The following is a 24,793-nucleotide window of genomic DNA, read 5'->3' on the forward strand; positions in this document are numbered from 1 at the left end:
GGGTCCAAAGCTCTATTACCCTACCCAGCAGCCCTGCCCGAATCGGGACCCGGGATGTGGGTGGGGCTCTCCAGAAGGCCCCGCCCCTCTGGACCCTAGCCCTGCCCCCTCGGCCCAAAGGGTCCATTTGAGCCCCACTCCTGGAGCAGCCCTGGCTCAAGCCCCAGCCCCAAGCCCACTCGGACCTCATCCCGCCGAGACCCCCACCTGTACGTCTTGCCCTCCTTGGCAGTCTCGCCCGAGGCCAGGATGGGGTAGGGGACTACAAGGACAGGCGGACCCCCCGGGTTCTCCGCCTTGATCTTTTTGCGGCCGCGTTCGGACTTGGGGGGGCCAAGCAGGCCATGGCCCTGGATTGTCTTGATGGAGTCCAGGAGAGGGGGGCTGGTGATCCCTGAGATGAGGGTGGGGGACGAGGCGATGAGGCGGCTCTGGCTGGTGGTGGTGGGTGTGGACGGGGTGCTGGTACCCGTGCCCGTGCCTGTGCCCGCGCTCGACTCAGAAGTGCTCACAGCCGGGGTCCGGGTGGACAGCCCCAGACCTGCGAAGACAGGCGGGTGGGGGTAGGGGTGAGGGGAGCTGCAGAGGCCAGCTCGGCTGCCCACCCAGCTATGTGATTTTGGCAGGCGAGCATCCCCTTAACGTTCGTAAGCTGCTACCCAGGGGTAACTAAATGAGACCTTGTGCATGTGTAAGATGCCTTAGGCACCTTAAGATTAAATTGAGTTATATAACAGAGGCACTTTGGAAAAATTCAAACTATAGAAAACGACTGAGGCACAAAGAAGTTCACTGCTGTCTTATTTATAACAGCAAAATTTTAGAGGCAACTGAAATATGCAACATTAGGAAGGGGTTCGGTAAACAGCGATTAATTGCCTCAGCTGCCCATTGAAAAGGAGGTTATGTTTGTTTAAGCAAACTACATACGTATGCACAGAAAAAATAAGTAGGAAAGAATGTGCCAAAATGTGATATGGATGGTAGACTAGGAGTAATTTTTTTAAAAAAAAAGAAGCTTAACTGTACTTGATTCGACAATGAGAGCTTTAAAAACTTCTGTAGTAAAAGTTATTCTTTTAAAAATGAGAGGACTAGACACATTTATAGTATCAACTGAAGCAGACAAAAAGATGAAAATGGTATCTATTGTGTGGTTCTAACTACGTTTTTTTTTCTTTTAAAAAAAAAAGCTAAAAATTTGTGCATTGAAAAAGATAATGTCAAGTCAGCAGGAGAATGTTTTGTATCACACACTGGTGGTGGGAGCATACATTTGCAAAGCCTTAATGAAGGGTAGTCTGGCAACAGTCATTAAAATTTAAACATGGCCAAGCACAGTGGCTCACACTTGTAATCCCAACACTTTAAGAGGCTGAGGTAGGAGGATTGCTTGAGCCCAGAAGTTGAAGACCAGCCTGGGCAACATGGCAAAACCCTGTCTCTCTACAAAAATTACAAAAATTAGCTGGGTGTGGTGGCATGTGCCTGTAGTCCCAGCTACTAGGGAGGCTGGGGTGGGAGGATCACTTGAGCCCCTGAGGTGGAGGCTTCAGTGAGCCATATTCACACCACTGCACTCCAGCCTGGGTAACAGGACAAGACCCTATCTCTTAAAAAAAATAATAATAATTAATTTAAACAAATTTTAATGTACATAACTTTGGCCGAGTAATTCTACTTCTAGAAATTTACAATAAAGAAATATTCCCACATGAGCACAAAGACGTGTATACAAGTCCATACAAAACTGTGATCAGATAAAATTGAACACAACCTGTTTGTCCTCAGCATGAGCTTTGTAAAGAGCTGTGGTCCACTCTCATTAGGGAGAACTGCACAGCCACTAAAACAAGATCGATGTGATGCAGTGACAGAGAGAGAAGGTCGAAATGTGCTGTCAGGTGAAAAAAGCCAATCACAGACATAGGAGGTCATCTATTTTAAAGAACACACACTCAAACTGCAGATGTAGTTTGGACAAGATATATGTGCATATGTAAACGCACAGGAATAGATCTGAGAAGAGACACATCAAACTGCTAATTGTGGTTCTCTCTAGGGAAAGAGAAGAATTTTTTGGTAAAGGAGATTTTCCTATTTTGTCTGATTCTATATTATTTGAATCTTTTACCTGGTGAATTTATCCATTTTTAACATCTGTGATTAAAGGACAAAATAAAATAAATTATAAACATGAAAATTCTCACAATAGTAGGATTAAGGCTATTTTTTCTCCTTTCAGCTTATTGGCAATTTCCAAATTTTCTATAATGACTATGTATTACTTTTATAATAAAAAGTGGAATATATATGTTTATGACAGAATGGTGAGTAGGAAAAGCAAGTTAAAACCATGGGTACAGCCCTACCACAAGCTCAGCAAAACACACACGAATATTGAAAAACAAAAAATATGGCAAAGGAAGGAAATGGACCAAGAGCCTCTCTGAGCTGCTGGGTTGGGAGCTGGGGATTATGAATGATTTTTTTGTTGCTAGTTTCTCTTTTTTCCAAATTTCCCTTAATATGCTTATATTACTTTTTTAATATTACTTTTATAATGGAAAAAATAAATTTAATAAAATCATAGTAACAGGGGATATGCAGAGTGCGGCTGGGGCCTGGATAGGTTTACCAGGCCCTGTAATTCTTGGGTGACTCTGGGAAAAGGCAGGAGAGAAGGAAAGAGGCAGAATCACCTGGCTGGCAGCAGAGGCGACAGGGGAGGAACAAAGGCCCAGCCACTGTGGTCTCCCAAGAAAGCCTATCCACCAGGCTCCAAGGAGGGCCTCCGGTGGCTCCAGCCCCTTGACATTACCCCAGGATGTCCCCCTGGCACCCCAGCCTCAACCTATCCAAGACTTAGCTCACATCTTTCCCCAACCCTGTTCCTTCTCCAGGGATTTCATCACAAGGGCAGTGGCCCAGGAGTCTCCCTCACCTCCTGCCTCCCCTCACACTCCTACATCCTGTCCTCTCGTCTCCCACAATGTATCTCAGATCTGTCCACTTCTCTCTATTCCCACTACCACTGCGTTGCCCAGGTCACCACACTCCTGAAGATCTCCCTGCTTCCATGCTTACCCCCTGACAACCTCTTCTCCACCTAGCAGCCAGACTCCGTTTTCTCAACCCATATCTGAGTGTTTTCTCCCCCACTTAAAAACCTTCAGTGGTTCCCCACTGCCCAAGGGTCAAGTCCAAACTGCTTTGTGGCCTACAGGGCCCTTCTTAATCTGGTCCCTGCTTCCTCAAAGCCTCAGCAGAACTGAGCATGGAAACAGAGTGAAGACACGGGCTCTGGAGCCACACTGCCGGCCTCTGCCTCTTACTAGCTGTAAACCGTGGTTGCAAGTGGCTTTACCTTTCTCTGCCTCAGTTTCCTCATCTGTTGAATAGAGACATTGCGGTGAACTGCATGAAACTGCTGTTTTTCTAAGTCAAAACGGTCCCGTGTTCCACCTAATACCAACAGCACACACCTCACAGGCTGCTGGGAGTACAATGAACACTGGTGAACATACATGGGCGCTCGACTGCAGCTAGCTGCCACCATCACCATCATCATCACCATCTTCTAGGCCTTCCCACCCCAGACGGTCTGTCCTTCTCTTGCTTCCTACACACATACTCCCTCCGCATGTGCGGTTCCCTCTTCCTGTCCCATTTCCCTGGTTTGCTGCCAACCTTTCCTTGCGTTTCGGCTCTTACCCCTCAAATCTGGTCGTTCTCTGGGTTCCCAAAGAATCTCAGGATTTCCAAAGTTCTATATTGGGAACCTAACTTTCCTGGTGAGCCCCATGGGACAGTGACACGCTCCTGTCGTGTCCACTGCGGGGAGAAGGGTCCTTCCAGTACCGGGTCGTTGGAACTCCAGTGCTGTGGCTCGTCGGGGCCATCCCCACCACCCCAAGCTTTGCGCCCTACCCCCAAGCCCTGCCGGCCCTGCTCTCACCTAGCAGGGTCCCATCCTCACCAAGTCCCCTCTACGCCCGCCCCCTCCCACCCAGTCCTCCCCGGCCCCGCCCACTCGCCGGCCCCGCCCGCGCCGCCTACCTGTGACGGTGCTGGTGGCCGGCCGCGCGTGCAGCGCCACGTCGGGCTGCGGCACCGCCTGCGGATGCAGCCCCGGCACCTGCTGCAGCTTGGGCAGCGACATGACGGCCTGGCTGCTCTCCGCGGGCGCCGGCGGCACTAGCAGCGGCTGCTGCGACGAGGCCGACGTGGGCGGCAGGTGAGGCGGCCTGATCTTCTCCGCCATCAGCTGCTCCTTGATCTTGTTAATCAGGACCAGGTTGTCCAGCTGCGGGCGTAAGACGACGGGCTGAGGAGGTCTGGACCGCGTCCCGCGCCTTCCCCAGGCCCGCTGGTCCACCCGCGCCCCTCGCTCCTAACCCCTCGCCCCACAAGGCACAGCCAAAACCCAGGGCGAAGCGAAGCAGCTCCAAGGAGGGTAGGGCATCCGGAGGGACGACGTCAGTCTTACCTGGCTGGGCATGGTGGGAGGAGGGGGCCAGAAGTAGGGGTTGTTAAATCGAGGCTCGGCCATCCTGCGGGAAGAGAGCGACTGTCACCGGGAAGAGAGCCCTCCCCACAGACTGGGGCGAGCACCCCTTAGCTGCGCCCACTCAAGTCGGGGCCAGTGTCTGGGATCCATGTCCCCATGGGTCCCCCAGCCTCACAGCACAGCAGGCCTCCCACCTGGCCCAGGGAGTCACATCTCCAGGCTGAAAAACCTGGAATTGGGTGACACCCCCCACCTTAGTGGGCCCCACAGGGCAAACGTCACATCCAGACTGGAGTACTCTCGACCAGCTCCCACCCCTGTCACCCCAATGCTGGCCAACCAATCTCCATCCCCCAGGAGGGCCCCAGGCTGCTGTGCCAACCCCATGCGTTCCACACAGAAGGGCCCCCGAGTCCAGAGACAAACTGGGGCGGACTGGAGCAAATTTGTAAATGCCCATCCCTGATCCCTGCCCTTCTGCCCCCTGTCCCTTTGAGTACAGACATCCTTCTCAAAATCAGGGGGCAACATGGGGTCACCAGATATAGCCTTTCTGAGGGGCAGTTTGGCAGGACAATTTACAGTGACCCAAATGATTATTGCCTTTTGACTCAAGAAACTGTACTTCTGGAAAGTTAACAGGCCACGTGTGGTTGTTCAATGCCACGTGCAACACCTGGCCCACGACGATGTGGACGAGAACGCTGTGGTCACGGAGGGGCCGAAGAGGCCTGAAGCTAGGGCAGTCTGGGGCTCTTTGGTAAAAGTGTGTGACAGACTGGTGGCCCTCACCTCTGGCAAGTTCCATGGCAGGCCTGTGCGGTTAGAAGGCCTTTTCAACCAGGGCAGTATGAAGGATGGGCCTTCAGGGCTATCTCAGTCTTCCAGAAGGTTTGTCTTCCTGCGACCCTAGAGTAAGTCAAGAAGTGACTTACAGGGACCATGCCTCACAGAGGGTTTCCATTAAGCCTTGCTCCCTGTCAAGTTTATCTTATCTCTCTCTTATGGAAATCACTTGCCTAACTGGTATCGTTGCTTAAATGAAATTGTTTATTTTGACAGGAAAGACCAAAATGAAGCACTTTCAACCTCTTTTCCTCATCCTATGAGCGTGAAAAGCCCCTATTGGAATGGTAGCTATAAGGTTTCGAGAGAAAACCCTCGATAAGGACACGATCTAATCTCAATATTTTAAGAAAGAAATTTTAGATGAATTATCTCTTGTGATCTTTACTTGAAAGCAGGCACAAGAGGTATTATTATACCATTTTATCAGTGAAGAAACTGAGGCTCAGAGAGAAGGGAAGGAGGAAACCTGTCCTAGGCCACAAGGCGAAGGTGCCACAGTCAAAATTAGAAATCAGATTTGCTCAAGCTGGTTCCTCTGGGGAATTTGCTTTGCAAACCCTAGTCTTTGGTAGAGCAAATGCCCATATGCAAATGGCTCAATATCTATAGGCAAACATCCTTACCCCTCACTCCCAGCCTGAGGGCCAGTTTGGGTTGGAGCACCCTCCTGAGGCGGCTGGGGCAGCTCCTGCCCTCCATCAGCCCTCCTGCTCCTCCACCCACAGGCACCAAGATGCCCTTCCCTCTGCCCACCCATCCCTTACAGCCCAACACAAGAAGTACTTCCTGCCTGGAGTTCTCCCTGAATGCTCCAGACCCCTGGGACTTCTCCTTTCCCAGAACAAACTCAAAACAATAATTACAGTGAGGAGGCTGCAAGTTACCAAGTGCCTCTCTTGTGCCAGGCACAATGACACTGAAAGGCAGGTAGGTACTCTTATCATTCCCATTTTACAACTCAGGACACTGAATTCAGAGAGGTGGAGTGACTTATTCAAGGTCACACAGCAAGTAAGCAGAGAGCTGAGATTCCCACTCTAATCCGCCTGACTCCAAAGTCTAGTTCATCAGTCCCTTACCTATTCAGGGGAATGACAAAGCATCCTGACCACAGGCTTGTGAATAAGCCCTACCTTAGGATGACATGGCTGCGACCCCACAGGTGAGCACTTGCTCACACAGCAGTCTCAGGACCTGTCCCAACCCTGCTGTTGTCCACAGGGAGAAATATGGAGGCGACTGAGATGTAAAGCCAGGGTAAAGAGGCTCCACGGCTAGGGGCAGGGAGCATGGACATTGGATACACCTGTCTTGTTCATCTGGGTATCCCCAGCACCGAGGCCCAAAGGTTATCAATAATGTGAGTTGCATAATGAAATGAATAAATGAAGTAATAATAATCAGAATGATTTTAAAGACAATCCCATACAATTATCTAGCACTGCTCACAGTTTACAAAGCTCTTCTGTGCCCACCAACATTCTCATTAGAACCTCAGGAGGACGGCAAGCAAGGAAGAATTTTCACTCTCATTTCACGGAGGAAGAAATGAGGGCACCAGGAGGGAGGCACCTTGCTCAGGCCACATGCATGAGAAACAGGAAGCAGCACGGTGCTGTGATGCTGGATGCTAGCTCTCTAAGCCTCAGGTTTCCTCCTCTGTAAAATGGGGTGAAACAGGCTACCTTGCCTCACTCCGGCCCCGGCCCAGGACTCTGCCCACTGCACCTCGCTGCTTCTCAGACAGTTCTAGGAGATCCGTCTTTTCCTCCTCTTCAGTTCAGTTCAGTGCCAAGTTCAGAGCCACTACACTGGTCAGGGGGCCATGGGAAGAGGGGGCCTTGCCCAGGGTACCACAGCTGGCATAGAACATCCTCTCTGCCACTTATCAGACCCCTGGTCAGGCAGGGGCCACCCCTCACCCTAGTTGGGCCCCAGATCACTTCATCTGATCCACACCACCTCTGCCTGATTTCTCTGCATCATTTTCTGGCTGGTTCTAAGTAATGATTCAGTCAGTGACCCTAGTCCTGGTGTCCACCTACTGTGTGACAGGCACAGGGAACACAGGGCAGGGGCCAAACATTTCCTGAGCTCTTCCTGCGTGTCACACGCATCACATCTCATGTGAGACTCCCAACATGCCTTTGAGGTGGGTATCCCCTGTGCAGCCCTGGGACCTGGACAAGAGGGTGGGCCCTGGCGAGAGGTGAGGGAGGAAGGTAGCCAGGGCCAGGCCAAGCCATTCAGATCTTGCCTAAGGGAGGGGCTTGAAGCCAGAAAGAGATATGGTCAGATGTGTGTTCAGGACAGAGGGACAAGGCAGAAGGACATTCTTGGAAGAGGTCACAGCTTGAGCAAAGGCGTGGAGATGTGAAAGCACAAGGCAGGCTTGGGATAGTGAACAGCACCCACGGGCACTAAAGAGAGCTGCAGAGCAGAGAGGTGGGGAGACACAGGGCACTGAATGCCACGCTAAGATGTTGGGTTGGAATGCTGGTGGTGAGAAGGCGGCAGGAAGCATGCTGGGCCAGGGGAGCAGTGACGCGGAGGTGACTATCTGAGGACCTGGTGAGGGCTGGGGGTGGAGACAGAGCAGCCACCCGGGGGTTGAGTGTGCATGCTAGAATGGGCAGAGGAAACACGCTGGTGGCCAGGCCTCAAGCACGACAAAAGCCAAGACTCTCTACTGTCAGCCCCAAGACACAGGGCTGATCCTCGCAGGGGAGCAAATGTCATTTTGTTTCTCTTATTCTAAAAGGTGAAAAACAGCGGATGGACGGATGAATGAAACACCCCTTCCAAAATACGGCCTGCTGATGGCAGCTGGCCCATCTATCAATCTGTCCATCCATTCATACTGGACAAATCCTCTGGGCCAAACTGGGACCAGTGCTGGGGAGCCTTAGCCAACTGGAAAGAACTCGGCCCTCCCCGAGCCCCAAGCTAAGTGGAGGAAGCAGACAAGTGGCCCACAAGCTTCTGCAAAGAACTCCGACCTATGAGACTACCTACACAGCACAGTAGCCGCCCTGAGGTCAAAGCTTATGGACCACATTCCAGTCCTGTCCTCCATGGCCTCCCTGCCACCTGGCCCCTCGGAGAAGGCCTGTGTGCCATGACACCTGGCTCCTCACTTTCTCAGCCTCCTTTATAGTCCCTAGCCTCTCTTCCCCACCAATTCAGCTCCTCAGGATAGAGTGGGAGCTCCCTCTCTCCCACCAGCCTCAGTTCCTGGGTGACCCAACCATTTTAGAATCTCAAGACCAGCCAAGCCCGAAGTCCCCACCTCCAGCTAGGCCTCTCCCTGACAGTCCCTTTGGCCGACTCCTGGGCTGCTCAGACTCTGCGGGCCTGAGCTGAACTTCGTCTTTCCCTATGCCATGCACCTGGTCTGGTCATCCCCCCCTCACAGTGGGACATCCCCATCTGCCCAGATGCTCCTGCAGACACACAGTGATCTACCGCACACCTGCCCAGATGCTCCTGCAGACACACAGTGATCTACCGCACACCTGCCCAGATGCTCCTGCAGACACACAGTGATCTACCGCACTTGCCCTCCCTCCCCACCCACCTCAGACCCATCTCAGCCATGTCTTCAGGATTCCAGTTCCAAAGTCTCTCTCAAGCCCACCCACTCTTCTCCAACAGTCCCAGCCACTGTTGCCTCACCGGGACTGTGGAACAGCCCGCTCTGTTTGCAGCCCAACATACCCGGATCCCAATCTTGACTCCAACTCACCAGCTGTGTGATCTTGGGCAAGGCACTTGCTCCTACCCCCCATGGAAGGGATTAGCAGCCCAGAGCCAGGGACCTGACCCAGCCTGGAGAGGATCAGGGAGGACTTCCCAGGGGAGGTGATGCCTGCCTTGGGTCTTAAAGGATGAGTGGGAGTTAGGTAGGCAGAGGAGGGGTGGGAGCATTCCCAGCAGAAGCAACAGCTTGAGCAAAGGCCCCCCAGGCGAGGAGCCCAACAGTGTGTGAGGGGAGCCACGAATGTTCGGTGTTGCCTGGCAGATGGGAGATGAGGCTGGAACCAGCAGCTGGGGCCAGACCTAAAAGGCTGCTCCCTGATTCCTAGGCCTGAAGGCTAGACTTGAAGCAGTAGGTGATGGGACAGAATCTGTGGTTGAGAAAGGCCCCTCTGAGTGCCTAGTGTAGAGGGGACTAGAAAGGCCAGGAGAAGAGGCAGCGGGAAGCCCCTGGGGAGCAGAGCAGAGAGGCAGGGGCTGTACCTGGGCCAGGGAGGAGGGCGGCCTAAGAGGCCTGGAGCTGGAGGCCAAGGAAGCATGCAAAGTACCCCCCACAGTGGAGCCCAGGGGGCCCACTGTATACCAATGCTGACAAACACAGCCATAGGAACATGCGGACAGACAGCACCAAACCCAGACACACATGACAGATACAGACCTGTGGCCCCAAACATGGACTGATGGGGACCCAGCAGCTGCCGTGAGGAGGAACCCACAGCCACCACGACACAGGAGGCCACTACAGGAGGGTAAGCACACACCTCCCCCAGGGCAGACCCAGAGCGGGGCAGTAGGAGCACTCAGGGAAGAACACAATGCTTTAATCCCCCAAAGAACAAACCCTCATTGACAGAGTGCAACCTGGAATCACAAGCTCCTTACCTAGAGTGTCCTTTCCCACTTGGTGAACTTCTACTCATCCTTCAAGACCCAGCTCAAGTGTTCCCTCTTCTACGGAGCTTTCCCTGAACCCCCAGCCAGTCACTTCCTCTGTGTTCCCAACAGCACCTTGTATATGGGAATAACAATAACAATAATAACAATAATAATAGTAATAAAGTGCCAGCTACCATTGATTTTAACATCTATGTGTTGAATATGTCATGATTCATGTCACTGAATCTTCCCAATGACTCTGTGAGATGCACAATTAACAGAAGAAAGTGCAGCACAGAGAGATCGACCAACTTGCCCCAAATCACACAGCTAGTAAGTGATGGAGTTAGGATGCCCAGCACTGAGCCAGCACTACAGGGCCAACTGCACTCCAGGGCAGTTATATTTTCCCGGGCGTCCTCCCCACCAGACTTCAAACTCTTCACAAGTAGGGTTGGTGCTCATTCATTTCTGCCAGCCTCTAGCCCAAGGTGGCCACTTCCAATGGACTGGGGACTGTGTCAGGATATTTTACAGCCATTATTTTACTCTCACAATAGACCTATTGTACAGATGAGGAAACTGAGGTCCAGAGAGGTTAAGCAAGTTGCCTTAGGTCACAGAGCTGAGTCTGAACTTGAAACTGGGTCTGTTTATCACCCTGTCCCAGAAGGGTGTCTCTGAGGCCAGCCCAGCAAGTTCCACAGAGGGGAACTGAGGGAGGGGGTACTGAGGAAGGGGTACATCAGGTGCCAGGCCCTGCCACCTGGAGACTTTCAGACCTAGACGAATGGACACAAAGAGGACAGGCAGCCCAGGAGGAATGTCACGAGACTCACTCACTGCAAGGCAGAGGGGTTCAGTAAAGCAACTTATGGCCACCCCCCACCTCCCACCCCAGCCCAACACACAGACATTAAAAAGTGAGATTTGCTTGGCTGGGCTGGGCATGGTTCATGCCTATAATCCCAGCACTTTGGGAGGCTGAGGCAGGAGAATCGCTTAAGCCCAGGAGTTTGAGGCTGCAGTGAGCCATGATCACACCACTGCACTCAAGCCTGGGTGACAGAGTGAGAACCTGTCTTTAAAAAGAAGAGACTTTGCCCAGACCCCATGGCCACATGGGAACTAGCTCCTCACAAAGCAAATGCGAGAGAGCAGGACCCAAAACTGTCCGGATACTATGATTACAAAGGAGGCAAAAATAAAAACCTGCGTCAGAAAAAGAAAGCTTCAGGGAGCCACACCCAGAGGGAGGCTGGGAGCAACGCAAGAGGCAGCTGGGGCCAATCTTGGTCTTTGTCTTTGTTTCTCTGATTTCCAAATTCTCTGTAATGCTGTTCCGTTTCTTAACAAAAACAATAAATTTATTCTTAAAAAATGAACGAAAGTAGTTGGTAGCCCAGTGCAGGGAACAGATGGAGGGTCCAGAGGCATGGGGCAGTGGGAGGTCAGCGTCAGCTGCTGGTGGGCAGGCAGTTGACTGTTGCACGCCAGGCCCTGCACAGCCCCAGCCTCAAAGCGCGCATGACTTGGAGGGTGGGTGTCAGGAAGGGCTACCTGGAAGAGGTGGCATTCCATCTGCACCATGAAGCTGATTAGGATCCTACAGGGTGGGGAGAGAAGAGGGTCTGCACCACCTCCCCTGCCCTGATACAGGCCCCCTTCAGCTCTGGCCTCAGCTATTGTAAGAGCCTCCTCACAGGTTCCCCCCCTCCTCCATCCTCCACTCCATTACTGCAGTCACTGTAATTTTAATAAAATAAAAGATCCCAACCCTGCCCTTCTTAAGACCCTCCATAGCTCCCTACTTCCCTCCAGACAATGTCTGGATTGCTTAAGCCGTACGTGTGCAGCCCCTGCCGATCTCTCTGGCTGTTCCACTTTGCACTGCACAGCCAGACTGAGCATCTCCCAGTTCCCCCAGGGCTCTGCTTCCCTTCTCACCTTCCACAGGCTGCATCCTCTCCCTGGTATTCTCTGCCCTCCCCATGTCACTAGTGAATTCCAATGCATCCCTCAGGCCACAGCTTACAGGCCACCTCTTCCTGGAAGCAATCGGGGACTACTCTGCCTCCATGCCCGGGCTGCACTGCGTGCTCTCCTCACTGCTCCCTTTGTACCCTGCATTTCCATCATCAGAACCTCTCTCACCCCATGTTCTGTCTGTTTGCTCATCCATCTCTGCTGCCAGACATGCGCTCCGTTGGGGAGGGATCATGGCTGAATCATTTATCTTTTAAACCCTGTACAGTATCTGACAAAGGTTTGGATTAATTAATCAATTACTTAATAATCAGGTGGGGGGAACTGAAAGGGCTGTGGCCCGGATAGAAGGAAGCCCCCTCCCCCTCCTCCGAGTCCCCTCCACCCACTCTGGCACTGTGCTGTCCCTCTCTGTTACACTGTTCACTATTTCCTGTATCTAAGTCCTGTCTTCCTAATTGACCCAAGAAGGGGCTATGTATGTTCTCTAAAGACTAGCCGATCCAAAAAGGATGTTAACAGCTAATAAACACAGAAAATGATTCTGCTTCCATAGCAGTGAAAATTCAATGAGTTTAACCTATCAAAATAGCAGTAAGAAATAAGGAAATGCTAACACCCAATACTGGTGAGGGTATGGTGAAATTGGCACGCTCATGTATTATTGGTGGGAGTGTAAATTGTAACAATCATTTCTGAAAACAATCTGGCATGAATTTGTCAAGAGCTCTAAAAATGTCCAAACTTCCTGGCCTAGTGATCCCATTCTTGGTCATCCATCCCTAGAAAAATAGAGAAAAAGTTATATGTACAAAGCTGTTTGCATCAGTGGTTTTTTACAACAGCAAAAACCTGGAACAGCCGAAATTTTAAATAGGTTCTGTGTAAGTCATGTTACTTGGTGACACAGTCTACGGTCGTTAATAACAGCTAATGTTACTGGCCTTGTAATGACTCATTTAACACTCACATTGGCCTGTCAGGAACTGAAGGCACAGAGAGATCAGTAAATTTGCCCAAAGTCAAGCAGTTAAGTGTAGGATTTGAATACAGACAATCAGGCCCTAAAGCCCATCCTCTCCACCCTGACACTGGATCCATTAAAAGGAAGGATTGAAACCACTCTGCAGTCATTTAAAAAACACTTGTGATAGGGGGGAAATGGGAAGATTTTTTTAAAACTGCATGTATAGATAGAGCAAGGATATCTATATGAAAACTGGGTGCTGAGAGAAAAGAGGGGAAGAAACACCAAAAGGCTAACAGTGGTGATGTTTCTGGCTTGGAGTAGGGGCAGAGATGAGGTGGGTTTTTACTTATTTCATATCCCTGTTTTCTAATTTTTCTCCATGTCACAGCTAATGGGGCAATAGGCCTGGAAGAGTATTGTTATGTGACTTTTTAAGGGAATATTTTTAATAAAACCAAAAGTTAAGCAAGGTATGACAAAGCAAGATACCCCAAACTCCAGCCCACAGCCCCACATAGGATTCTGGCCTAAGGCCCTGCAAGTTTACCCAGGAGAGTGGGGCTCAGGGAGGGACAGGGGCCTGCTCAAAGTCCCACAGCAAAAGCCTCCAGCCCCACCCATGACAGCAGTGGGTGGGGGAGAGCAGACACGAAGGGACTCCTGGTCCCATCCGGGGCCCCAGCAGGGAGGACCAAGCTGAAGGAGAGCCTGCCCAGGGCACTAAGTCTACCTCTTAAAATCCTTCTTGGATTCCCATCACTTTCGGGGTACAGTTCAAACTCCACAGTCTGACGCTCAGGCTTTCACCAAGAAGGTCCCCTGGCCACACTCATCTCATCAGGTGTGCCCCTTGGCACCATCCCTCCAGCATCAGGGCCCCCAGAACAAGGTGACCTGATGAGCCACGGCTCTGCACAGGCTGAGCCCCTCCACCTGGGGGCCATACCTCCCAGCTGGAACCCTGCCTTCAAAACTCTGCTCAGCTGGCACTGCCTTGGGGAACTGTCTGGTTATCTGGTTATTTGTCCAGTCCCTCAAGTAGACTGTGGGCTCCCCAAAAGCAGGGCTCGGTCTGGTTCTTAGTTACAACCCCTACCCCAGCATAGCCCTACAGCTCACCCAGGTCTCCACTCCTGTCTCAACTTAAAGGTCACTTTTGATGTTTCCCACATAGGAATTGGGCTACCCTGGTATACACTCCCATGGTCCTCTGCCTTCTCCCTGTCCCACCTTTGTATTAATACCACGCCTCTAAATATGCCTTAGGCCTATCTCCCCATCAGCCATCACTGCTGCAGCCCCAGAGCCCAGCGCCAGCCATGCAGTAGGGCCTCAAGTGTCTAGTATACACTGGGTACTCAACAGATGTTCACTGAGGGAATTGATGAGGAGGGGTTTTTCCATGCGAGCCGTAAAGACGTGGGAGTTTACCAGGAGAGCCATTGCGGCAGAAGGGCAGCGTGTGCAGAGGCTGGAAAACTGTTAACTCCCTGGGATAGTAAAGGTTTCTCAAACATAATCCCTGTCCCCAGAGAGGGGCAACAGCTACTGCTGCAGTCGGGCTGGGAGGGAAGGGAGGGTAGTGGCAGCATCCTCAGGAGGGTGAACTCATCTCACTGTGGGAAGAACAGACTTCAGGCAGGTGGGACTTACTGAAGGGGGAAGGGGAAATTGCAAGAGGGAGATGCCAGAGAGCATGGCAGGTGGCAAGAACTGCACGTGCAAAGGCCCCGAGGCAGGAAAGCACACGGCATCACGTGGGTCAGGGGTATAGCGCAGGAATTCACAAGGGAAGAAGGGTGGGGTGGCTGGAGCCATTCGTAAAGGACTAGAGTTCCAGGCTAAGGTGCTCTGGTGAAAGAACATGGAAGGGGACGTGGGAGGTCCCTGAGCAAGGGAGGGCCATGGCCAAGGTCTTCAATGGATAAGCCGTTATGCGGCCAGAAGGATGGCCTGGAGGGAATAAGCAGATGGTCTAGGAGAGGGAAACTGAGGCTTCCCATCTTTCAGGCTCCTGAGACATGCTCGAAGTTTGCCTCCCATGGCCCCTCTGCCCTCTGCCACTCCATGCAGCTAGAACCCTGAGCCGCAGATGCTGCACCCCACCCCACCCTCAAGACCTTGGCTAGGCCTGGCCAGCCCCAGAAACACACTCCTGGGAACTTCCTTCCCTGGAAGGAAAGAGGCTCCCAGGGTCCTGGATCCAATTAGGCTGGGTTTCCGCAGCCCCATGGGGCTGGGAAGGGCTGTTTTCGTTGTGACGGCAGGGTTGATCAGAGCCGGAGGGTTTGCTGTCTGTGCCCAGGTCAGTGGGAGCTGGGAGCCTGCCCCTTCCCCTCACTGGCACTCCCCCTCCCCAACACCCTCACCCTCTCGGCCCCCCATTCCCACCTCCAGCTACCCAGAGACACCCAGGGTGGTTGACCCTCTCTAGTAGCCTCAGTGCCCTCATCTAGGGAAGGGGCCATGACACCCTCTCAGTTCTGAGAGAATGTTCTACAGGCTTGGAACACACCCCCCTCCCTACTTCTGTTTCTCCTGGGGACCCCCAGCTCCTATCCCCACAGGGAACTCCTTCTGCTGGCATGAAATGATGATGGTAATAATAATAGTTGCTTCCTCCATGCTAGGCACCTTAAGATACTTTACAAGCATTTCTCACTCTGGCTCCTAACGACCCCATGAGGTAGATGCTGTGAGTGTTTTGAAATATAACATATATTCAGAAAGATGCTTAGAACATGAACAAACAGCTTAATGACTTATAAAGCAAGTATCAGGAGACTTAAGAAGCCCTCACCCCGGGTCCTTTCTCAATTTCAGTCCCCATGTGTCCTCCAAGCTTCTCTGGTCATCACTTCACTGGGGTCAGGAATGAGGCTCAGAGAGGTCACTCACCTGCCCAAGGCCATGCATCTGGTGCAGGCAGAGGTAACAGAACACTCTGGCAAGTCCATTTTCTCTCTGGGCCTCCTTTTCTGCCTCTGTAAGGTGAAGGGGTTCAACCAAATCATAGCCTGGGCTCCTGGACCCTTAAAGGGGAATGTGACAGCTCGAGGGTTAAAAGTCTGGATTCTGGAGGCAGATAGTCCCAGCCCAGGCCCTTGGGATTGTTACCAACATCTCCAAGCCTCAATTTTCTCATCTGTAAACTGGGGATGATCATGGTATCTCCATGGGTTGTACGGAGGACTAAGTGAGCTAATATGGATAAAATCTTTCGAACACTGCCTGGCACACAGTGAGGACTCCTGAACAGTCAGCTGCCGTTGCTGTTGCTAGGTTCTCCAAGGCCTAAGGGAGTTTTTCCCAACATTCCAAAGACCCACATGGAAATCTGACCAGCCAGTGATGCCATCTGGGGGGTGGGGAGTGGCAGTAGCTCTGGGCGGCCTTCAGGACCCACAGGGACCATTCTTTTGACTGGCAAAGATCCAGGTCTGAGATTCACTGAAAACAGGAAAGCCAACTGCTGGGCCCTGGCTCTGGCCCGGCCCCCAGGAGCTTCTGAGACAGGTCTCAGGGGTCCTGGACAGGGAACCCCTGGCAGGTAGTCAAGCCTGCTTCCCTGCTATATCCCAGGACCTCCAGGGCAGGCAGCCTGTGGGGCAGGCTAAATAGGCCTCCAGCTGGGGTGCAGGCCAGCAGACAGAGCGGGCCCCACGCGGGCCACAGCAGCAAAGGGAGGGCTGGGCTGGGCTGGGGAGAGAAAGGAGTGGGGAGGGTATGGGGTGGACAAATGGCTCTGGGGGAACAGGCCAGGGAAGACTGGCTACAGGCCCCACCAGACTCAGCCTCACCTGCTGCCTCATCCCCTGCACCTTCCCTAGGTCCCAGTGCCACCACCATCTCCTTGTCCCTGGATTTCTCACCTCGGGGCCTCCACCCAGGCCGTTCCCTCTGCCTCTCCCCCATCATCAGTCATCATAGTGACCCAAATTTCTAATCTTAATCATCATGTGGCCAGGCACCATGGCTCATGCGTGTTATCCCAGCACTTTGGGAGCCTGAGGTGGGTGATCACCTGAGGTCAGGAGTTTGACACCAGCTTGACCAACATGGCAAAACCCCATCTCTACTAAAAATACAAAAATTAGCCGGGTATGGTGGCACACGCCTGTAATCCCAGCTACTCTGGAGGCTGAGGCAGGAGAATTGCTTAAGCCTGGGAGGTGGAGGTTGCAGTGAGCCAAGACTGTGCACTGCAGTCCAGACTGGGTGACAGAGACTCCATCTCAAAAAAAAAAAAAAATCATCATCATCATTTGTGTGATCTTTTTTACAGTGCCTGTCTACCTCCACTAGGGCAGGGACCTATATACATCAGTTTTCCTCCCCACTATCCCCAGCATCTAGCACAAGGCCTGGATATAGTAAACGCTCAAGAAATACTAGTGAATGAAGGCAGGAGATGGAAATGAGCTGCCGGCTCCATCATTTCCAGCGGATCTAGGCCAGGTGTGGGTGCAGGCGTGAGTGCAAGGGTGTGTATGAGACATGCTGCGCAAGGCCTAGAATTTGAGGCTATCTTATCTCAAGTGTAAACGAGTGTGCGCATGCAAGACTCATCTACATGTAAAAACACACGTGTGCACAAGGAGGCCTGAGTGAGCAGAGCTGTGTTCAGATGAACACCATGCGTGTGGGAGAATGTGCAGATATCAAGCATGTGGCTGAGTGCTGTTTCCCAGGAGAGTGCACTTTGGTATGTGGTCCTACCAGTGGCAAGAGAGCATGCATGTGCTCCTGTGTGATGTGTATACCGTGTGTGCATGCACACTCCAGCAGACATGCTTCCTGAACTCCTGGCTCCTAGGGGTCCAGTTTAGGACATCTGTGGTGGTATTTCTGAAATAGCAGAGGAGTGCTCCACATTGGCAAGGATGGTGCAGGAGGTAGGGTCGGGGTGGTCATGGAAAAGCCAATAGTGTGAATATGTATGAATGTATTTGAGTGTGTTGAAGGGTTGTGCCCCCTCTCAGGCAGGTGCACCCCCACAGAGCCGCAGAACCTGGAATGGCTGCCTAGACTGTCCCCTTAAGAATCCTAAAGCTGGCCGGGCGTGGTGGCTCACACCTGTAATCCCAGCACTTTGGGAGGCCGAGGCGGGCGGATCACGAGGTCAGGAGATCGAGACCATCCTGGCTAACTACGGTGAAACCCCGTCTCTACTAAAAATACAAAAAAAAATTAGCTGGGTGTGGTGGCGGGCGCCTGTAGTCCCAGCTACTCGGGAGGTTGAGGCAGGAGAAAGGCGTGAACCCGGGAGGCGGAGCTTACAGTGAGCAGAGATCACACTATTGCACTCCAGCCTAGGCAACAGAGCGAGATTTCATCTCAAAAAAAAAAAAAAACAGAATCCTAAAGCCTTCGCCCAAAGTTCAGAAAGGGACCCAGATGGTGGAGACCCCACCAACGGTATCCTTGTGGCCACATGGATGAGGCAGAGAACAAAGCAGGACCTCTTAGGCCCCAAAGTCAAATTCCTCGGCCTTCCCTACACACCTTATCCACTAAAGACACTATTCAGCCACCTCCCCCAAATTCCAGCCACCTCCAAAGCCTAGTTCCAGCCCCGGTTCTAGAAAGCCATCCCCATCACCATGGCCCCAACCCACTCTCAATGCAGCTGGCTTCCTCAATCTCCCCCCAAGTGCCAGGTGCACCCTGTGCATCCAAAAATGTTGCCCCCATTGTACAGGGGTTGTTTCTCCACTAGAGAAGGAGCAGCTGTCCCATCGAGTGCTTTCCCCTGCCTTTGAACCCCAAAGCAGATACTGTGGCAGCCTGTTGGCCTCTGGGGAGCAGACAGAGATGCACATGGCCTTGGACAAGGCCTGCTCCTCTCCCTTCCTACTTCAATTTCCCCAACGGGTAGAACGAAGTTTGGCTAGATAATCTGGGACATCCACCTCGCTCCTAATAGTGCATGATTTTAGACCTCACATGATTCTCCAAGAATTGCACGTATAAATGTCATCAGATACACACTTTATTGGAGAGATAACAGTGTCTCCTTTTCCTGAGTACACCAAGCCTGACCAATTACCCCGGATGAGTGCCGAGCACCAGGCTAGAAAGAGAGGAACTCAGAAATCCTGAGGGTTCATGTGGTCTTTGTGCATCAATTCATTCATTCTTACATTCAACAATGCACTGAGGCTGTCTGCCTTTCTTCCTACAACCCAGTGGGAAGAAAGAGGCTACTGAAACCAGGAATCCACAAGGTCAAAGGCACTGGGAAACCATGACACTAACATCACTTCCCAGGTGTTACACACAAGGGAGGTGCAGCACTTTACACATTGTAAAGAAGAAAATCTTACTAGCGATGAGAACTTTCTGACAACAGGAAGCTAGGTGGCTGGTTAGGAGGGAGCTCACTGGAGGGGGGTTTAGGCACAGACCAGAGGCCCTTTTGACAAGGGGGTGGGAAAGGGATTCCTGCTCTGTGCAAGGGTCAAGTGAGGTTGGGCTTCCCCTCAACAGTTGAGGGATTCTAAGGAGTCCCAGAGTGCTAGGTTCAAATACTAGCAACTGCTCCATGATACCTAAGTATCTCTGTGCCTCAGCTTCCTCACCTGTAACTATGTTAATATTTATAAAGGCTTTTAGAACATGGCGTGGCACAAATTGAGCACTCTGTGATGCTAAATAAGGCAGTGAAAGTCCACTTTGTAAGATTCTAAACCTAAGACTGGATCATGCTATCATGCTAAGATTCCAAGTGTCAAAGGTTCTCAGCTGGAAAGCTTCTCAGATGCTAAAGCTCTGAGATTGGAAGAGACTTGGATTCTTAGATTCCATGATTTAATCATCTCATTATTTCCTAACAACAGCCCTGAGTCTCCCGGAGGGAGAAGGAGAAGACAGCCCTCGGTGTAACTTTATCTCCCAGGCAATGCGCTGCCACACCTGGACTTCCTAGCATTTCCTCACCTCTACAAAAGCCCCAGCCACGCCACACCAGAACCACCTGCTCACTCACACGCATGGTGCTTCAGCATGTTCTAGTGGTGTAGACAGGCAAGAAGTGTGAATAAATACATGAGAGGGTTTCAGATACTGGTGAGAGCCACAAGAGAAAAGAAAAAGCGGCTGATGTGAGAGAGTGAGAGTAGGAAGCTATTTTAGAGCAAGTGATCCAAGCAGACCCTCTGAGGAGGTAACATTCAAGTAGAAACCTGTGAAACAAGAAGGTGCCAGTCATGTAAACACTCAGGGAAAAGCTGTCCTGGTGGGGAAATGTGCAAAGGCCCTGCCACCAGGCTTTGTGAATTCAAGGTGTGGAACGAAACTAGTGTGTGGCTGGAGGTGGCGATGGAATGCGGGGAGCCAAGGTTGAGAGGTGGGCAGAGCCTGGACTATTAAGGGCCTTGTAGGTCCAGAAAGTACTTCGGATATTTTGTCTTCTAAATGTCTAGGAAACATTAGAAGAGTTTCAGCAGGGGAATGACAAAGCAGACCAGGGCTTGCAGGGTGCCCAGGTCATGTGCCTCATTCTGAAACCACCATCGCCATTCTCAAAATCATCGCAGGGCCTAGGACAGTAATCAGCAATCCTTATAACTCAGTGGGTACATACTGAGCTCCCACCACATGCCTGGCCAAGACGGGGAGACATGTCATACACTGTCTTGATATCACTCCCAAACAACCCATGAGAGATTCACAGAAAGTACCCCATTTTAGGGTTGAGGAAACTGAGGCTCAGAAAGGGAAAGAATGTGCTCAAAGTCACAGAAGCCATGTGACACAATGGGACCTAATCTCAGGACCCAGGTCTACCACTATGAAGGTTTATGGGACTCCTTTGGTGTTTTCAAGACTTCCATTCTCTGAGAGCCCTCCCCTGGGGACTCATGGAGGTGCCCAGCGAACACTGCCCTGGCTAGTGCTTCATGCACCTGCAGTCTCACCCCTTCTTCCTTGTTGGCTTTAGAGCCCTGGAGGACTACACTTGTATCTCACATGTCTGTGCAGTGTGGGCTGGGTGAGCTAAGGACTGCATAGAAGACCAGATGGGTAGATTACTGAGATGACTAACCAATAAACTAATTAATGGATAATGAAAAAATAAAGGAATGATCTGGCAACAAATGAATGAATAAAATAGCCCGTGGCAGAAGAAGGAACGAATGGCTCCTCATTTTACAGAGGGACAAGGCAGAAAAGTGTCTGCCCAGGGAAGGGCTAGGGCCAGCCTGGCTTCAGACCCAGTCCCCACCTCACCCACACATCTGCTTCCTCCTTTCCATGTGGGACCAGCTTGCCTCCGTCCCCAAGCCTGCAGATAGCCTATTCCTTAGTCCCTGGGACAAGTTCATGTCTCCATGGAGCACTGGCTGTTATTCCATGACACCATCACCAGCACCACCACCCACTAGCAATTCCTGCCATCCTGGAGCCCATGCAGCCTGGGAATGGGAAGAGAGGCTCATTGTCCCTCTGAGTGTCACAGAGGAAGGGAGGCAGGAGATCAAGGTCCGGTTCTGAGACCCAAATCACTGACTTCTAGCCAGCGGCTTCCCCTCTCTGGGCCCAGGTGACCTCCTGACATCTAAGCCTTTTCAGCTCTGACATTCTTTGGGTGGGGTGGGCCTCTGGATTTTTACACAGTCACTGGATTCAGCAGAAGAATTAGCCCAAAACCTAGAAGAGTCCTTCCCACAAGCACCAAAGTCCACCTGGGGAAAGACCAGACGAGGAGCCTACAGGCCTGAGTTTAAGCCTCCTCTGCCACTGTTCAACCTCTCTGAGTCTTGTTTTCCTTATAATGAAGTTCATAATCCCCACTAGGACAATTTAACCCCAACTGAGTTTCTGCGAGAACCTGATGTGATAACCACCACACCATACTGTGCAAACTGTAAAGTTCAATTCTCTCAGGGAGGATTATTATGGCAGGGGGTAGGAGGGGGTGAAAGGATCATGCTGTCCCATTCTAGTCCAGTTCTGTTCAAAACAGATCTTCCAGGGGTCCAGGCCCCCCATGGAGAACAGTGGAGGGAGCCTAGCAGTGGAAGCCTTAACACCCAGGTCCCGGGTTCAGTCTCCTTCTACCTGGTAGCGTGACTTCGGGCAAGTCACTTCCTCTCTCTGGACCTCAGTTCCTCCATCTAAAAATCACCTGACTTGGTACCCTCTGGCCAAGGCATGCCAAGTTCCACAGCCCTGAACCTCTAACCCCAGCTTTCAACCCCCAACTCTGTCTTCTGGGAGCTCACTCTGTCTAGTGGATCCAGCACACAAACCAGGAGTGACACTAGAAGGGTCTCCCCTCCAAGAAATGCTGGAGTAGGGGACAGATGAGAGGCCAGGCCCAACACTGCCCCCAGTGCCTTGGACAGCGCCAGTCATTCACCCCAGACCTTGTGGGCCTGGCCTTCAGATCCCCCTCGGCAGCCTGCGGAGCCAGCAGGCCCTGACCTGTCCAGCAAGATACTTCAGGAACTTAACCGAAGTCCAAAGTGCTTCTACCTCCAGGGCGTAGGGCAGGAGTGGCAGAAAGGAATAAGAGCATACCACAGGAGTGAGGCTCACACCGAGGGGGACTAGCAAACCAGATTACCTTTCCTGCCCCTCCCCTCAGACAGGACCCACTGGGCTGCAGGCCTGCACCCAACCAAAAGTTCATCATAGGGTGGGGTCGGGGAGGCATTACCACCAGCTGCCACCTCTGGGGGCAGGAGGACCACCAGGTTGGGGAGGTGGCTCTCCAACTGCAAAGGGCCAAGCTCACTTGCCTCAGGGTCCAAGGGTCACCCCAGGGCCTAGGCAGGATTCCAGCCTACATGGGGGGTCCTGGCCACCCATGAAGGAGACAGGCCCACTGCCACACACACAGCTCCCAAAGGTTCCACACTGCTCGAGGACAGGGTGGTGGGACAGCAGGATTATTTCCTCATGCTAGGGGTCTTTGCTGGAAATCCTGGGCCCACTCTGAGCCCCTCTTGCCGGTCCTCTCCCCCAGATCTGAGGATCTAGCTCCTTACAATGCCATGTTTATAGAGCCCCTTCCAAAAAATGTTTCCCAGTTCCCCCAAAACTCCCATCCCCAACCCTCCACATCTGCCCCCCCTTCGGCCCCCCATCCCGCGCAGCTCTGAGGAAACCGGCAGTTAACTTTTCCCAAAAATCCTGCAAAGGCAGCTGGCTGGGGGAGAAATGGGCCTCGAGATCCTTTCGCGGCATTTCACCGCCTTCCAAAAAAAAAAGAAAGAAAGAAAGAGAAGCAAAGCAAAGCAAACTTTCGGAGTTAACTTTAAATTCCCAGCCCTCCCCCCGCCCAAATCGCCCGGCAGCTTCCCTTTTTTTTTTTCTTTAAAGTGCAATTGCATTGTGTCTCACCTCCCCGAAAGGCTCGCGGCTCTCTCCAAAGAAAAGGAAAAAAGCCAACCCTTCGGGTGCCCCCTCTGCTTCCAGCCGCCTCTCCCACATTCTCAGACAGTTTTATTAAAATTTTCAGACAAAAGAAAAACAAAAATGGCAGCCTGGCTTATTTTTAAAACAGGACAGGGACGCCATATTCTGCAGATCTGCAAAAAAAGGGAGAAATCCGGCACTGGCCGCTCCACCGGGCCGGCTGCAAAGTGCGCGAACCGCGCCGTTTGCAATCCGTTTATTTGCATTAAGCCCCATGAATCATTGTTTACCGGAGAATTGCAGCAGGGTTTGAATAGCCCGGCTTAAGAAAACACACACACACGCGCGCGCACACACACACACACACACGCACACACACTCGGAGACCAGCCCCAGACACGCCGCGGGAGACACTTCCTACCCCGCGCGCCCCGCCGCCGCCGCCGCCGCTCCGGGCCGGGCCCGAGGCGCAGGCGGCCCCGGGCCCTCGGAGCGCCCCGGCCCGCGCTGACAGCGCCCGCGCCCCGGCCCGGCCCCCGCCCGCAACTCGGCGCAACTTTCCCGCGGGCAGGCGCCCGCCGCCGCTGGGCCCGCTCCCCGCGCGCCCCGGGCCCGCACGGACCTGGCTGTACTGGCGGCGCCTCCGGGACGCGGCCGCAGCCCCGCGCCCGGCGGCCCGAGCAGGGCCGGGCTGGGGCTCCGGCTCAGGCTCCGGGCTCGGGCTCCGGCTCCGGCTCCGGCTCCGGCTCGCTGCGGAGCCGCGCGCAAACCTTCCGGGTCGCCTGCTGTTCACTTCTGGGTTCTGCAAGCGCCGAGGCGGCGGCGGCGGCGGCGGCGGCGGGAGGCTGGGTCTGCAGCGCCGCGCGGCCCCCCGTGCGCTCGGCGAGCCCCCGCGCCAGGCGCCCGGCTCCGGGGGGGCCGCGTCGGGCCCCCGCCTCTCCGGCTGCGCAGCCCGTCCGGCCCCGGGGCCTCCCGCAAGTGGGCAGCGCCGGGCGCTGGCGACTGCGCGCGAGGGGAGGGGGCCGGGCGGGGGGCGGGGGGCGGGGGCGGGCCGCGCGCTGGGGTCCCCGCTCGGGCCCCGGGGCCTCGTCTCGCGCTCACCGCCGCCGCCGCCGCCGCCGCCGCCGCCGCCGCTGCCGCCGCCTGGCAAAGTTGCGCTGCGCCCCCCCGCTCGCTCCGCGCCGGAGGCAGAGCCACAAAGGAACTCCTCGCCCCCACTCCGCCCCCCTGAGCCGCGCGGGGAGGGCACCGGCGCCCGGCCCTAGGACAGCCCCTTCCCCAGCGCGGGGGCTCCCGGGGCCCCGGCGGCCGCGGCCATTGTCCCGCCCAGGCCCGGCGGCTGCCTCGCCACCCCACTCCCGGGTGATGGCGGGCTGGGTACATGGGCCTGGCGGGCCACGGCCCTGACCAGGCCGAGCCCGTGCGGTGCCAGGCTGCCCCTGGGGGTCTCCCTCGAAGACGGCCGCCTGGAGGGGACCCCC

The 24,793-nt window shown here is 53.4% G+C and overlaps 1 protein-coding gene across 6 annotated transcripts in view; it reads right to left on the reverse strand.

Annotated features, from left to right (window-relative positions):
- Positions 1-24,084, reverse strand: part of ZNF362 (zinc finger protein 362) — a 41,898-nt gene extending 17,814 nt beyond the window's left edge. The window contains exons 1-6 of one of the 6 annotated variants that reach the window (XM_077991023.1): positions 23,935-24,084; positions 9,998-10,123; positions 5,303-5,419; positions 4,490-4,553; positions 4,060-4,306; positions 208-541 (exon numbers count right to left, since the gene is read on the reverse strand). In XM_077991023.1, coding sequence (XP_077847149.1) covers positions 208-541; positions 4,060-4,306; positions 4,490-4,552 — 644 coding nt within the window. In that variant the 5' untranslated portion in view covers position 4,553; positions 5,303-5,419; positions 9,998-10,123; positions 23,935-24,084. 6 annotated transcript variants of the gene reach the window in all.
- Between the last annotated feature and the right edge of the window lie 709 nt (positions 24,085-24,793).

Source organism: Macaca mulatta, chromosome 1 (assembly GCF_049350105.2).
Source record: "Macaca mulatta isolate MMU2019108-1 chromosome 1, T2T-MMU8v2.0, whole genome shotgun sequence".
Taxonomy (NCBI): Eukaryota; Metazoa; Chordata; class Mammalia; order Primates; family Cercopithecidae; genus Macaca; species Macaca mulatta.